The 15,059-nt window shown below is 41.1% G+C and overlaps 1 protein-coding gene across 1 annotated transcript; it reads left to right on the top strand.

Moving 5' to 3' along the window:
- Nucleotides 1-5,960: 5,960 nt before the first annotated feature.
- On the top strand, nucleotides 5,961-14,358 carry CTNNB1 (catenin (cadherin-associated protein), beta 1, 88kDa). Its single transcript, XM_010291745.1, has 15 exons — nucleotides 5,961-6,020; nucleotides 6,477-6,704; nucleotides 6,843-7,096; nucleotides 7,186-7,424; nucleotides 7,509-7,710; nucleotides 8,036-8,180; nucleotides 8,637-8,740; nucleotides 8,824-9,162; nucleotides 9,412-9,570; nucleotides 10,452-10,571; nucleotides 10,721-10,871; nucleotides 10,963-11,084; nucleotides 12,265-12,325; nucleotides 13,079-13,299; nucleotides 13,585-14,358. Exons 1-14 carry the CDS (start codon nucleotides 6,008-6,010, stop codon nucleotides 13,285-13,287), a joined length of 2,346 nt encoding a protein of 781 aa, XP_010290047.1. The 5' UTR covers nucleotides 5,961-6,007; the 3' UTR covers nucleotides 13,288-13,299; nucleotides 13,585-14,358.
- The last annotated feature ends 701 nt before the right edge of the window (nucleotides 14,359-15,059 follow it).

The following is a 15,059-nucleotide window of genomic DNA, read 5'->3' as shown; positions in this document are numbered from 1 at the left end:
AAGTACCTACAAAGCACACTTGACCCCAGAGCACAGTAGAAGCCAGATAACTGAACTTTGAGGATTTTTTTTTGTTTGGGATATCTGTGAGGATATGGGAGAAGAGAACCTTATTCCTATTTGGATAAGGAATAATTAGAAGTTTACAACAGATTTCTGGTGGTGAAAATTCATGAACTTGCTTAACCTTCAAAGATACAAAATGAAGGTTTCCTAAATTGAGACCTACAGGCAGATGACAATCCTTTTAACTTTCTTGGTTATCTTGCTTCTTAATCCAAAACTAAAATTTGTCTAAGTTAGAAACTGAATGCAAGTACCCTGGATCATTACTTTCCACAAGTACCATCCTTGTTTTCATCTGTGGCTAGGTGATCTATAAGTCAGCTCTTGCAGGTTGCCTGTAACTTCTCCCTCCTTCACTCCCTCTCAAACTGTAGCTGCCATGTTTTCTTCAGCTAGACTAAGACTGCTGGCTTTTTTTGTTTTGAAAAAAGTTAGTAGGCAGGTGTAAACTGATTATAGGCTTCCCTCTTTGAAGGAAGAAAAACAACTTCTTTTAGGCTTCCTATTAATCAGTTTAGTGCTATTACTAATGAATATTAAAGTGACTAGCTCAGTTGGATCATGTCTTCAGGAGACTAAAAGCAGTAGAAGTAGGTTTTCCTGTTGCAAGAGTGCTTATAGCTGTGGGGTAGGTTAGACCAAAAACTGCTTAAGGAGACAGGTCAGCCAGTCATGTCTGAAAGTTTATATGCCATGAAATCTTCTTTCATGTTTCCACTATCAGTATTGTCTGTCTTAAATGATTTCCCCCTACCTCCCTTTCTAGAAAACAGAGTAACAACTTCCAGGACAAGATCAAAGGATTTTTAATTTAAAAATCCTTAATTGAATGTGTTTTCCTACATCCTCCACTTGAAAACTAAGGTTAATTAGGAAGCTTCTGCTACATTAAGTTCTTATGTTTCTGTTCTCGGGTCATAGGAGTGAGTGCTGTAGTTATCTGGTGTTCTTAGTTGTGGCACTGATGTTGCCTGTTTATTTTGGCTACTGACTCTTTATAAAAGCAGATACACAAGAAACATCATTGGCAGGCAGCTGCCTGAAACAAGACCAGTTACAAAATTAGATCCAAAGAATGCTTCCAGTAACACTTTGGTAATGGTTGCAATAACTTTGGAGTACTTGGAGGAAAACCATTTTCTAGTACATGTACTTCACTTGTGGATGATACATGTTTTCAGCTGCTATAACTGTCACAAGAAGATTAAGATCTGCTTGTTCTATGTAAGAATGTGTCATTCGGCACTCACTGTTAATTTAAAGATGTGGTTGCTTAGCCTGTCCTAGATGAGCTATGGAGAAGGATGTATGGAAAAGATGGTCAGTTAGACAGTTCCCTTTAAATGGATCATGATGACTGGATGTATTGGCCTTTATCTCATACCAGGTTTAGTAACATGCTGCTCTCAAGCAAAAGATTTCTGTAAGACTTGCAAACTTTAACTTTGATTTGCTTTACAAAGGGGAGCAGATCTACTTACCAGATCAGGCAGGTATAATCTGAGTCAATCTTAATGAAGAGATTCTATTAAGATTAAGGTAGTAACCTTGAAAGAAGACGGGCATGTTTATATTTAATACAAGCTGCAAATATGAGCTGTTTTGTAGGGTAACAAACTGGTTTAGCTGACAATGAAAGTGGGTTATCTTAGATAAAGTGCAGCAGAGGTGCAAATGTACTGTAGTCTTGATGTACCAGGCAGGTAAATGTCAGGCTGATATTCACTCCCCTAAGGATAGGCTATTCTTGTAGTTCGTGTCCTCTGCAAGACAGAGTAGAAGTAAACAATTCACTGCTCTGTGAATTGTTAAACTCCTAATAGAGTTTAACAGCTTTAGAAAGAAAATAATCTAGGTTTTACTGAAGCTGTTCAGATTTGAGAAATCCTATAGGCTTGTTGACTTCCTTGGTATGTGCCTAACTCTTCTACAAAATTGGAAGTTAATACCTAAGTTTTATTCATCATAAAAATATTCTTCCTCTTTTGTTCCTTTGAAAACCAAGAAATCTGAATTTTCTTCTGTAATAACTTGAAATTATTAGCTCATAAGCCTGCTAAGCTTGCAGAACTGTTCTTCTTTTTTTTTTAGAATTCAAATGTAAGGTTGGGACTGGTATACAATAGTCTAGTACAATGTCTTGTTATTGCTCTTCATATGAGACATTTAATACATAGTTAAAAAATGCAACCTCCATTTAAGCCCAAAGCTGATGATGCTTGCTAAACAAGTAGATAGTGTCATGGCAGGGAGGTTTTTAAGAAGTCCCATAACTCCTGTCAGTACATCCATATGAACTTCTGTATAACATGTCATTTATCAAAATGCAGACTTGACTTCCAAGTACCAGGTAGTCTTTAAAAATAGTGAGGCTTACAGAAGCTTGCTGTTATGCTAAAGTTTGTTTGTAAAGTCTAGTGGGTCCTTCTGTCTTTCCTGATGGTTAAGATCTGTACTGCTGACCTTGACAATGTAATGTCATGAGTTATGTGTTCTCCAATAAATTTGAATAGGAACTTCATTTAAAGGAGCTGGTATATGCTTCATGATTGAAGACTACACATTTAATTACCCTAGCAAGGTTGGTTTTTTCCTTTTGTTTGCATGCTCCCCCACCTGACCCCAACCCCCACATGTATAGATCCAGTTTGTCAGCAAAATGAACAGCAGAAACATTTGTACCTAGTCTAGGGTTGTTGCTCCTTTTATAAGTGTAGTGGTTAACCTTGTCAATGACACACAGGAAGACAAAGCATCTTGTCTAGACTCAGTTTACTCCTTGTAAAATGAGAATGAGAGGGAAAATATCGGAGAAAGTTCAGTTACAGAAACCTTAAAAAATGAGAACATACTCCTTTTCCCTGGCTACCTTTGGTATGCAGGTATTTTGAACTCTTAGATGGGAAATTGGTTTTAATCCTAAATTAAAAAATGCTACCTGGAATTGCTGGGTGGTTACAGGTATATGAAATGCAGGATGTTAGAAAGTTTCAGGTGTGGCGTAGCAGGCTGATCCAAGGTCAGCATTTCAGACTGAATATCTGATAATGCAGTTCTGAGCACTTAATCAGTATGCTTCATTGCTGTTTTGTAGATGTTCTTCAGCTTTATTTTGGAATAGTGTTGCAGTTCAGTGGCTAGTCTGGTCTGTTGGATTGTACCTAGTGATACAGCTACTCTTCTGATCTCTTCAGGCTGCTGAAATTGAAACAACCATTTCACAGTGCAGTTGCTGTGAAGGCAGAAGCCAGCTGCCTTCATTTGTGCAGATTTTAGCAGTAGAAGGAAATTGTAAATGTTGTTCCCAAGTCCTGTATTGCATATTTGAATCTGAGGTGATTTATGTAAATGTCTCCAAGCATAGTCAACACTCTTGACTGGTTCATTTATAACTATGTTGACTTCAAAATTAGTTTGGTGATCATTTTTTGTTAGTAGCCTCCTGATAGGAGAAGATGGGAAAGGTTACAATAAAAATAATTTTCTTCTGTGCTAAGCGGATTGTGAATTGTGTATAGCAGCTACATCATAGAATCTTTGGGGTGAAAGGCCATCTAGTCCAACCCCCTGCGAAGAGCAGGGATATCTTCAATTAGATCAGGTTGCTCAGAGACCTGTCCAGCCTGGCCTTGAATGTTTCCAGGGATGGGGCATCTACCACCTCTCTGGGCAATCTGTGCCTGTGTTTCACCACCCTCATTGTGAAAAATTTCTTCCTTCTATCTAGTTTGAATCTACCTTTTAGGTTAAAACCATTACCCCTTGTCCTATTGCTACAGGCCCTGCTGAAAAGTCTCTCCCCATCTGTCTTATAAGCCCCCTTTCAGTACTGAAAGGCTGCAGTAAGGTCTTCCCAGAGCCTTCTCTTCTCCAGGCTGAACAATCCCAACTCTCTCAGCCTCTTGTCATAGAGGTGTTCCATCCTCCTGATCTTGCCTATTTTTCTATTGGAAATGTTGCATCTGACTTAGTGAGGACTACAGGGAGCCAAGATACAAATTTTACTTTTAGTGCTATTGCATTTCTTTCTGTTTGGAAGGTGTTAGTGGAGCTGACAAAGTAATGTATAAGACCTGCAGGGAGCTGTCACGCTTTTATGTAGGCACTTCCTCCAACTTAACTACTGAGGAGAATTTTTGTATTAATGGTGAACTGACAGCATGCCTTAGTTTTTCCTTCCCCTTACCACTGCTACTCCCAAACTCCTAAAAGCATGTTGGAAGAATTCAGTGTTCAAGGGGTTGGAAAGAAATGGTTGTATTGTCAGTGCATCCTCCATGCAGATTGTGAGGAGTAGACTTGAGAGTTGGCTAGTCTCTTCCAGCGTGTGGAGCAGGACCAGTTTAGGAACCTAAGCATTTCCAACTGCACAGCAGGGTACTTTATGTTGTGTTATGTCTTAAGCAGCATTGAGCTGATTTACCTGCTGCAGATGCAGGACCTACTGTCCATTTTAAAAGAGCCAGGGCAGGGTTGCTGCCAAAAGTTGCTGGAGTGGAGAGTCAGGACAAACAGCACTGGTGTTTGTACAGCAAAGTAACAAGATTGCTCAGGAGCTGCTGGAGTCTCCTGCAGCTGGCTCAGAGACAGTGAAATAGAAGCTTGCCTCAGAGTTGCCTAACATATTCAGTGAGATTTTTTAAACTGTGGGCCTGTCTTCTGTTTAATTATGATTTTCTAAAAGGTGCTCCTGAAGGAAACTCTGAAACTGGAAAATCTGTTTCTACACAAATACAGTGTCAAATGGACTTTGTTCTCCTGACACAGTACTGCAAACCTGTTCTTTAAAGAGATTAGTGGCTTGCCTTTACTTCATTGTCTAGGAATGTTTTGATCAGCACAGCTCTAACACCTAACTGGCACATAGAAAGCTGATTGCTGGAAGAGATGGTTTTGCTCACTGCACTAGTTACCACTACAAATGTTTCTGCTTGGCTAGCTCCCAGAATAGGCTGTCACCAGCTCTGTGTCTGTGCTGAAAACAGTGTTGGACTGTGGGGGGAAGGGGAGTGAATGAAATAAAAGTATGACAGCTTTGAGTGACCTGTTGTGAAGCTGTAGCCTGGAATTTCTCTTTCTGGGTTAGTGAAGAGACAGCTACAGATTTATGGTGCAAATACTTCTGTACTGCTTGGTGATAGCAAATGTAGATGCAATACTGAAGATTTTGATAGGGCATTTGATCATATTTCAGCCTCCTGCCCCCAATTATTGGGTTTCTGGGCAAAAAAAAGTGAGTTTGGTGACTTAATGTGTGCAGCTAAAGGAGAGCATTTGTTTATAAGGCTGGTTCAATTTCCAGCTTTGACTTCAAGGAAGAGTATTTTGTGTAGGAAGAAAGCTTTCTTCTTGTGGTACAGGAAAGGAGTAAAGGAGGAGATTTTAGGTAGTCTTTGTACCACTGAAGTAATAGCAGCTTGCCTTAAATGGTCATTTCAGCTTTCCCTGAGGAAAATCTGTGTTGTAGCCCTGTATCAAGCAGTTTTGTTAGTATCTTAAGAGTTGTTGCCTTTGAGGGGAAATAAAGTCTGGCATTTAAACCTTGTCTTTGTAGCATGTCCAAGCTATGGAATTTAATGTCTGGACTTCATCTTATGCAAGAATAGAGAAGTAAAAATAACTTTATCATGGTCAGTCTTCAATTCTTTTTCTCTTGCAGCTTTAAGAGGAGAATATCTTACATAGTCTGCCAGAAGAAGTCTAGGTGATAAGTCTCATTCTTTTGCATCTCTGTCCATGGGGGTTTGCTCATTAGCATTTGAATATACTCACTGTAGTAATGAAATGGCAAGATGCGTGAAGTCTTAGTTTGTGATTCTAGTGTTTTAATATGAAATGCTGTCTTACTAGCTCTGATCAGTATCTAATAGGTTCTAACCTTGCTTTTTTTTAGGGTCTCTGAAAGGTAGCAGGAAAAAGTTCTGGGAGCACAACAAGGAACATGGCAACCCAAGGTATATAATGCATTACAATTTCTGTTGTTAGACTCTAGTAGTTCTAATAAGGAGCAGTTAAACTGGCTCCTTACTTGCCTTTTTTAACTTTATTCAATCCAAGTGACTTAATTTCTGCTCTTCTAAAGAAATTAATTCCTTATACTGGAATTCAAACCTGCAAACAAGTTTGTCATTGCAAGCATTTTGGGTTGCTTAAGTACAGTCAAGTACATAATCATAGTATGTGGAAAAAAGAACCTTAAGACAGTCAGAATAGCAGTGATTGCTCTGCCTGGTAGTTGGGTTTATAGATGTCTGTACTGGTTTGATGTAAAGCCTCAGTTTAAAACTGCTGTCTCACTTGCAGTGTTACCTCTTAACAGTTTATTTTTGTTTCAAATCTGTCATCCCAAGAATTAATACATGCTGCAGTAATTGAACTAAACTTAATTGTTCAACAATGATTTCTTACAGCTGACTTGATGGAGTTGGATATGGCAATGGAGCCAGACAGAAAAGCAGCAGTCAGTCATTGGCAGCAACAGTCATACCTGGATTCTGGTATCCATTCTGGTGCCACAACAACTGCTCCCTCCTTGAGTGGCAAGGGAAATCCTGAAGAGGAAGATGTGGACACGACACAAGTGCTGTACGAGTGGGAGCAGGGATTCTCTCAGTCCTTTACCCAGGAGCAAGTTGCTGGTAAGGCCTTTTCTGTTACACTGGTTTGCTTAGACATGCAGCTTAACAATGCAGAAAACTAAATACTGAATTATTACCGATCTAGGAGATGAATTTTTTTATTCCTAGTTCAAGGTAATGACTTACCTTGTTTTTCAGATATTGATGGCCAGTATGCAATGACTAGAGCTCAGAGAGTGCGTGCAGCTATGTTCCCTGAAACGCTGGATGAAGGAATGCAAATCCCATCCACACAATTTGATGCTGCTCATCCAACTAATGTGCAACGCCTGGCTGAACCATCCCAGATGTTAAAACATGCTGTTGTTAATTTGATAAACTACCAAGATGATGCTGAACTTGCAACTCGTGCAATCCCAGAACTGACCAAACTCTTGAATGATGAGGACCAGGTAAGCATTTTCTTTGCTTCAGTGTAGCTTGCTTGTGGGGCTTCTTCAGTGACCTTAAAAGTAAAAGCTTTCTTCAAATATTTCCCTAGGTGGTGGTGAACAAGGCTGCAGTTATGGTTCATCAGTTATCCAAAAAGGAAGCGTCTCGCCATGCTATTATGAGATCTCCTCAAATGGTATCTGCTATTGTACGTACCATGCAAAATACAAATGATGTGGAAACAGCCCGTTGTACTGCAGGTACACTACACAATCTGTCACATCACCGTGAAGGCTTGTTGGCAATCTTCAAATCGGGAGGCATCCCTGCTTTGGTTAAAATGCTTGGGTATGTGGACTACTAAGATGGTACTTGTGTTTTTCAGTTGGCACTGGTAGGTGCTGGTACTGATGAGTGTTTTTCTTTCTGTAGGTCTCCAGTGGACTCTGTGCTGTTCTATGCTATTACAACTCTTCACAATCTCCTCTTACATCAGGAAGGAGCCAAAATGGCTGTCCGTCTAGCTGGGGGGCTGCAGAAAATGGTTGCCTTGCTCAACAAGACAAATGTCAAATTCTTGGCCATCACAACAGACTGCCTTCAGATTTTAGCGTATGGCAATCAAGAAAGTAAGGTAAGTGCCTCTGCTATTGAAGCACTTAAAATGAGCAAGCTTGCTATGAATGGCCTAACGGTTCCTGTGTACTGACCTCCTTATTCTGAACCTTCAGCCATGTCAGGCTTTTGCCAGTCAGTCCCTCACCCCTAGCAAGGTCAGGACACAGGAATTTGTGGAAATGCTGTCATGCTTTAGTGAGACTGCAAAACCTACAGACCATGCCAAGCAGGTGTGAGCAGTTGGAGATCTGTAACTGATGATGGATGTAAGCCAGCAACAATTACTACCTACTGACATGCACAGGAAGTGACAGATAAATGTTATTTTTGCTGTCTTTCAGCTGATTATTCTGGCAAGTGGTGGACCCCAGGCACTAGTAAACATAATGAGGACCTATACTTACGAGAAACTATTGTGGACCACAAGTAGGGTGCTGAAGGTGTTATCAGTCTGCTCCAGCAACAAACCTGCTATTGTTGAGGCTGGTAAGTAGTACCTTGTACCCATGGTAACTTAAAACTATACAGTACTTCAGGATCAGTATATTCCACACAAGAACAGAAATTGTCAGCATCAAAAATTGAACTTGGATCGGTCTTTCAGTCCATAACTAGTTATGGAGGCCTTTAATATATGGAAGTTTAAAAGGCAGTCTGTTTTAAGTAAGTCTGCTGTGTTCTTAGGTGGGTGGCTTAGTGCCTGAGCATTGTTAGAATGGTCCCCTTAAAATATGCATATGTTTAAAAGGCCCAGTGTCACAAAGAATCCTGGAGTTTTTATCTATGTGATGAAGGGTTAGGGCCTAGCTATGTTACAATAGTAATGCCAAGAAAGATCCAGAAGCTTGCGAGATACGCACTCAGACTGCAAGGAGGAGAAGGACCTGACTGTTCACAAGATGAGCATCTGAGTAATGATGTCAAATCTGTACCATATTCTAGGTGGGATGCAAGCTTTGGGACTCCACCTCACAGATCCAAGCCAGCGTCTTGTCCAGAACTGTCTCTGGACTCTGAGAAATCTGTCAGATGCTGCAACAAAGCAGGTAAATGTTTTTTCTAAGGGATCAAGATCAAAAGCCAACATAGTGGAAGAGGAGAGAGACTAAACTTTTCTCATTTTTTGCAGGAGGGCATGGAAGGCCTTCTAGGAACTCTAGTTCAGCTTTTAGGATCAGATGATATTAATGTTGTGACTTGTGCTGCTGGCATCCTTTCTAACCTTACCTGCAACAATTACAAGAACAAGATGATGGTGTGCCAAGTTGGTGGCATTGAGGCTCTTGTGCGCACAGTTCTTCGGGCTGGAGATAGGGAAGACATCACAGAACCTGCTATTTGTGCGCTCCGTCACCTCACCAGCAGACATCAAGAAGCTGAGATGGCTCAAAATGCAGTACGTCTCCATTACGGACTGCCAGTGGTGGTTAAACTGTTGCACCCACCATCACACTGGCCTTTGATCAAGGTAAATAATGGCTAACAGCTTTCAGTGCTCAAAACTGGTGCTTTTTTTAATGTAACTTCAACTGTGAAATACTGTCTCCAGGGTGTTGGGGAATGTAATTTGGCTGATGGGAAAGTTGCTTCAATTGAGCAGCTTAGTGTTGTCTCTGAGAGACTTAAGCATTTGCGATCAGCTGATTTAAAAAAAAATTGCTAACAGCAAGCACACCCATCATGTTCTTTTATTCCCCACCCCTTTTCTTAACTGTAGGCTACTGTTGGTTTGATCCGCAACCTGGCACTCTGTCCTGCAAATCATGCCCCGCTGCGTGAGCAAGGTGCTATTCCAAGGCTAGTTCAGTTGCTGGTTAGAGCACATCAAGATACCCAGCGACGTACTTCTATGGGTGGAACACAACAGCAGTTTGTGGTAAGTGGCCACCACTAAACGAAGTTATGTGTAAAACTTGTCTCTAAAACTCCTTGTTTGTCAGTGTGCCCCAGCCATGTATTGTTTGGTCTAAATAGTTGTCTTATCACTTGCTCTAATTCATGTTGGTTTTGGCATGTTGATAATTCTGTCATGGCAGACCTGAAGTTTTTCTTAAAGAATGCCAAAACGTTACTAAGAACCTCTTGAACAGTTAATTCTGAAGGCTATAGATCAGAAATACTGGTTTTGCCTACTCTGGCAAGGGTAGTTCTCTACCAGGAAACCAGAACCGCCCCATCCTTCTATGGGTTTAATAATGCTGTCACACTTACTGTGTATTTTCAAGGGTGCTTAGAGCTGTAAAAGTACTGAGATGTACAGGCTCCATACTTGTTACCTATTCAAGTGCCAGGTCAGTGTGGCAAGACCAGTCTCAATTTTTTTTTGCTCTGTTTAACAAACAGGAAGTTGCTTCAGCATGGGCAAATGGAAGCAGCACCTACTACTACAGGAGTGTAGTTAATACTTGCAGAGGCAGGAAGGGGCCTCTTTGTTACCACTGTAGTAAACTGCCAAGCTAATCCAGCTTGGAGAAAAAGAGCCAGTGTTGTCAGACATGAAGTTCATAATGAACTGAAATAAAATAACACTGGGAGATGTTCCACTGAGATGCTTCACTGGCCTGACTCTTAGCAGGGATGTTAAGTTTGAAGGCCGGCAGTAGATAGTGGCTATTAGCTCTGCTGGGGGAAGGGGGGTATGTGCAGGGCACAAGTTTGGTTGATTTGTTGACAGGCTGATCAACTTTTTGACAGTCATTTTTGAAGATAGCATGTAATATCTCAACTTCAAAAAATGCTTTTTCTTTCTCTAACTAGGAGGGTGTGCGTATGGAAGAAATTGTTGAGGGCTGCACTGGAGCCCTGCATATTCTTGCACGTGATGTTCATAATCGAATTGTAATCAGGGGTCTAAATACCATTCCACTATTTGTGCAGGTAAGTAAGAGCTCAGGACAATGCTATCGTACGTACCAGGAAAACTAGTAAAATGGCTCTTACGCTTCCTTGGTAGAACTGCTAAGTGAGATTGTGCTGAAGAGCTTGTTTCAAGAAGACCTAAAGAAACCCCTGTGTTCTGGTTGCAGTTGTTGTACTCTCCCATTGAAAATATCCAGAGAGTAGCTGCAGGTGTACTTTGTGAACTGGCTCAAGACAAGGAAGCAGCTGAAGCAATTGAAGCTGAAGGTGCAACTGCCCCTTTAACAGAACTGCTTCATTCTAGGAATGAGGGTGTTGGTAAGTGAACTTAAAAGATACGTATCATATTTGTGTTAGAAAAGCTGCTAGAAGACTTGACCTGTACTATAATCACTCTTCCTTGTGACAGCAACGTATGCAGCTGCAGTGCTGTTCAGAATGTCTGAGGACAAACCACAAGACTACAAGAAGCGACTTTCGGTTGAATTGACAAGCTCTCTCTTCCGGACTGAGCCAATGGCTTGGAACGAGGTGAGTCGTGTCTCTTGTATTAATGGTTCCTTGGGGAGACCTTACTTCTAAGTCCTCCCTCCTTTCAGGAGCAAAGTGTAGATGCCATCAGTGATACAGGCCCAGCTTTACATGTGGCTGTACCTTCTTTACTCTCTCTACATGTTTGGGTTTGGCAAACCTGTGGCAAGCAGCCTTAGAGCTGCCTCTGCCCTTTCAGATAGGAAGAATCCATTCTCTACAGCTGCTAAACTTGTTTATGCTTCTCACTATATTTGTTAGTGTGCAAAGCTATATAGAAGAAATTTGTATGTTTCTGTGCTGCTTGTCAGAACCTAATGAACTCCAGTGTAAAAACTGAGGCATGAGGGAAGCATAAACATAAAACATACTGTGAGGCTTCTCTCAAGCAAATGACATAAGACTATAATCTTGGGGTGGGGATGCAACCTGTGTTGTCTCTAGAACCGAGCTTTCAGACTTGAATGTTTGCAGGTGGATTATCACATGTTGCTTTTCTTCATGCTTAAAGGGCTGCACAGTGAAATGAGGCTGAACTGTGTGCACAATGTAGAGGGAAGGTTTAACTAAGTCTGTCTTCCCTCCTTCTTAAGATTCAGGAGCCTAGTTTGTCTCATCTTGTATGTATTTAATAAAGGAAGGACAGTAGCTTTTGATTTGTACTATTTCAGTGCTTTTCTGTTTTCCTAAAATCTATATCTACTGCAGTAATGTGAAAAAAGCTAAAATGGAATCTCATTGAGACTGGAGTTATGCAGTTGCATTACAGATGGGCAGTTACTTCTGTAATTGGACAAGCTGGGAGATGTCCCTTCAGAACTCTTAAAAGCTCTGTTGCTGGCTTGGGAATCTCTGAACAGATGACATGCAAGAGTCGGGCAGGTGTACCTGAGGAGGAGTGTTCCTGGACCTGCCCCATCTTTTTCATTCCCAAACAGAACCCTCCTTCCAGTGATCTCTGGATTCCTATGCCTGTATCTGGCTGTTATATACTGGATGCAGATGCTTAGATAAAAAGGCATTTCATGTTCACAGAAGTACCATGCTGCAGTCTTCACTGCAGAAGAGTTGCTAAAAAGGGATCTGGGGCATGCTTTGGAACTTTTTAAACTGAGAATTGCTAGTGCTGGCCCAAAGACCTGATGCTAGAACTGTTTTGTAACTTTTTGTGTACACCTAGACAGCAGACCTTGGACTTGATATTGGTGCCCAGGGAGAACCGCTTGGATACCGCCCAGATGGTATGTCTTCTCTGTTCCCCTTGACTAAAGTTGGATGAAGTCAAGTCATAGATTTTAAAGGAGAACTGCAAATGAGTGAAGAGTGAATTACTCTTCAGCAAGATGTTGCTATAACTGACAAGCAGATGGGGAACTGCCAGTTCAAATAACCAGTTTCTGCAACACCACTGGCAGCACCAAAATGGGAGCCACATGAATGTGCAAAACTAGTCTCTTGTCTGAGTCTTGTGGGAGAATCTCCTGCTGAGCTGTTGTTTCCAGAAATCTTTTACATTCTTTACAAATGGACTTGACAATTCCAATAGTGCAGTTCTTCTTTAGAACAAAAAAGCTGGTATTGAATGTATTGGTGTCTAAGTGTCTATAGACTTGAATGCAAGCCTATCCCTAAGGATTCTAAGCTATTTTTGACTAGTCTTTCAGAAGCAAGTCTACAGTCTTGGAGCCTGGTTTTGCTGCAGTATTGTTGAATTTTAGTACTGTTGATTGTGCAGACTAATGGCTTGGCTGGAATCCGCTCATGCTTCTCACTGCAGTGTGCTTTGTCTGCAGAATCATACTGGAAGGCTGTTTCGAACAATGGAATAGCCATTAAGGGCAGGCAACAGATTGTTTTGAACTTGGCTGAACTAGAGGAAAAAAAAATAGATGGCTACAAAGATCTTCTCACACACTGATACTTGCAGCTTCTGATGCATCTAACATCTGTTAACATTATGCCTTTTTTCCCTCTGCCACCTTTAACTTTCTTAGATCCTAGCTACCGTTCTTTCCACTCTGGCGGATACGGTCAGGATGCCTTGGGTATGGACCCTATGATGGAACATGAAATGGGTGGCCACCACCCTGGTGCTGACTACCCAGTTGATGGTCTGCCAGATCTTGGCCATGCCCAGGACCTTATGGATGGGCTGCCTCCAGGTGACAGTAATCAGTTGGCCTGGTTCGATACTGACCTGTAAATCATCCTTTAGGTAAGAAGCTCCAATCTTGAATTTCAAAACAAAACGAGAAAACCAGATGACTGGACTGAGGCCTTGGTTGGCAGGGAGGGATTGGCTCAATTGGGTCCCAGGGTGCCAGAATAGTGAATAAATGCTCTGGAAACACATGATCAGTACACTCCAAACTGACTTCTGCTGTGAAGTGTGGAAGTAATTAACTGTAATGTCTTGTGCACTGGCTTCATGCAGTCTTAATGTGTTAAAACAGCCCTTTACTCAGGAACACTGACACCTCTGTTTTTTTTCTCTTTGCAGCTGTATCATCTGAATGAACTTGCATTGATTGGCCTGTAGAGTTGCTGAGAGGGCTCGAGGGGTGGGCTAGTATCTCAGAAAGTGCCTGACACACTAACCAAGCTGAGTTTCCTATGGGAACAATTGAAGTAAACTTTTTGTTCTGGTCCTTTTTGGTCGAGGAGTAATAATACAAATGGATTTTGGGAGTGATTCAAGAAACGAAGAATGCACAAGAATGAATTGCAAGATGGAATTTATCAAACCCTAGCCTTGCTTGTTAAAAATTTATTATTTTTTTTAAATCTCTGTAATGGTACTGACTTTGCTTGCTTTGGAAGTAGCCTTTCTTTTTGCAGTAATTGTTGTTAGTTTTTTTAAAAGTCTCTCGTAGTATTAAGTTATAGTAAATATGCTACAGCAGTTTCTAATTTTTAAGGATTGAGTAAAGGTGTAGAACACTAATTCATAATCGCTCTAACTGTATTCTGAATAAAGTGTAACATTGTGTAGCCTTTTTGTATAAAAAACTAGACAGATAGAAATGGTCCAATTAGTTTCCTTTTTAATATGCTTAAAATAAGCAGGTGGATCTATTTCATGTTTTTGATCAAAAACTTTATCTGGGATATGTCTGGGTAGGGGCCAGTAAGAACTGTTTATTTGGAACCTTGTATTGGACAGTTTACCAGTTGCCTTTTATCCCAAAGTTATTGTAGCCTGCTGTGACACAGATGCTTCATGAGAAAAATGCAGTTATAAAATGGTTCAAAATTAAAGTAAACTTTTAATTCACTCTGTGTCAAATTATTTCAGCTCATAAAGTCTATTTGTGTGTTAACAAGTTTTCTGAAAATTGTGCTGGAGTTCTTCAGAGGAGGAAGCCAAGAACCCACAAAGGCCTAGTTACCCTTCAGCACCCTAAAGCAAAAGATGTCTTAGAGTGCTCCTCTGAGGCAGTATTCTTCCCCTGTGTTGGCAGGTTCCTCAGCATGGGGCAGGTCAAGCCAGATGTGAGGCAATTACACCTAGGTTTCAAAAAGTGAGAACAATGTCTTGCTTCAACTCTCCTTAGTTGTGTGCTGTCACTAAGGTCAGAGGAAGAGCCTTTACTTACAAACTGTCACCTGGTTCAGTAGCTTAAACCCCAGTTTCAGGTGTCTTCAGTTATGTAAGTGTCAGCACCAGTCTGGTTGGAAACAGGGAAAGTGGTTCTTAAACTGCTAGTTAATGCATAGACTCTGCACAGCTGTTGCCAGCCTTGGCCAAGAGCAAGTGCTTGCTGGCAGAGGGTCTGGGCTGCAAGGGAACATGGCCCAAGTTAGGAGCCTGAGATGCTGAGAGAAACTGCAGCCCAGACTGCCCTGCTTTTGTGTGTAGAGCAAAGGCATGGCAACTGCCCTGCTTGTTCCTCTCAGCCATGCTGCTGCTAGAAGACATTACTATAAAATACTTTACCAAATAATAGACACTACTTGTTTTCTTCCATTACTTTA

The sequence above is a fragment of the Phaethon lepturus genome, unplaced genomic scaffold (assembly GCF_000687285.1).
Source record: "Phaethon lepturus isolate BGI_N335 unplaced genomic scaffold, ASM68728v1 scaffold14647, whole genome shotgun sequence".
Lineage (NCBI taxonomy): Eukaryota > Metazoa > Chordata > Aves > Phaethontiformes > Phaethontidae > Phaethon > Phaethon lepturus.
This window is presented reverse-complemented; position numbering and strand designations above follow the sequence as displayed.

Excerpts from the sequence above, each read along its gene's own strand:
- CTNNB1 (XM_010291745.1), top strand. Across the intron at positions 7,711-8,035 it reads ATGGCAATCAAGAAAGTAAG|CTGATTATTCTGGCAAGTGG; the intron begins GTAAGTGCCTCT and ends GCTGTCTTTCAG. Across the intron at positions 8,181-8,636 it reads ACCTGCTATTGTTGAGGCTG|GTGGGATGCAAGCTTTGGGA; the intron begins GTAAGTAGTACC and ends ACCATATTCTAG.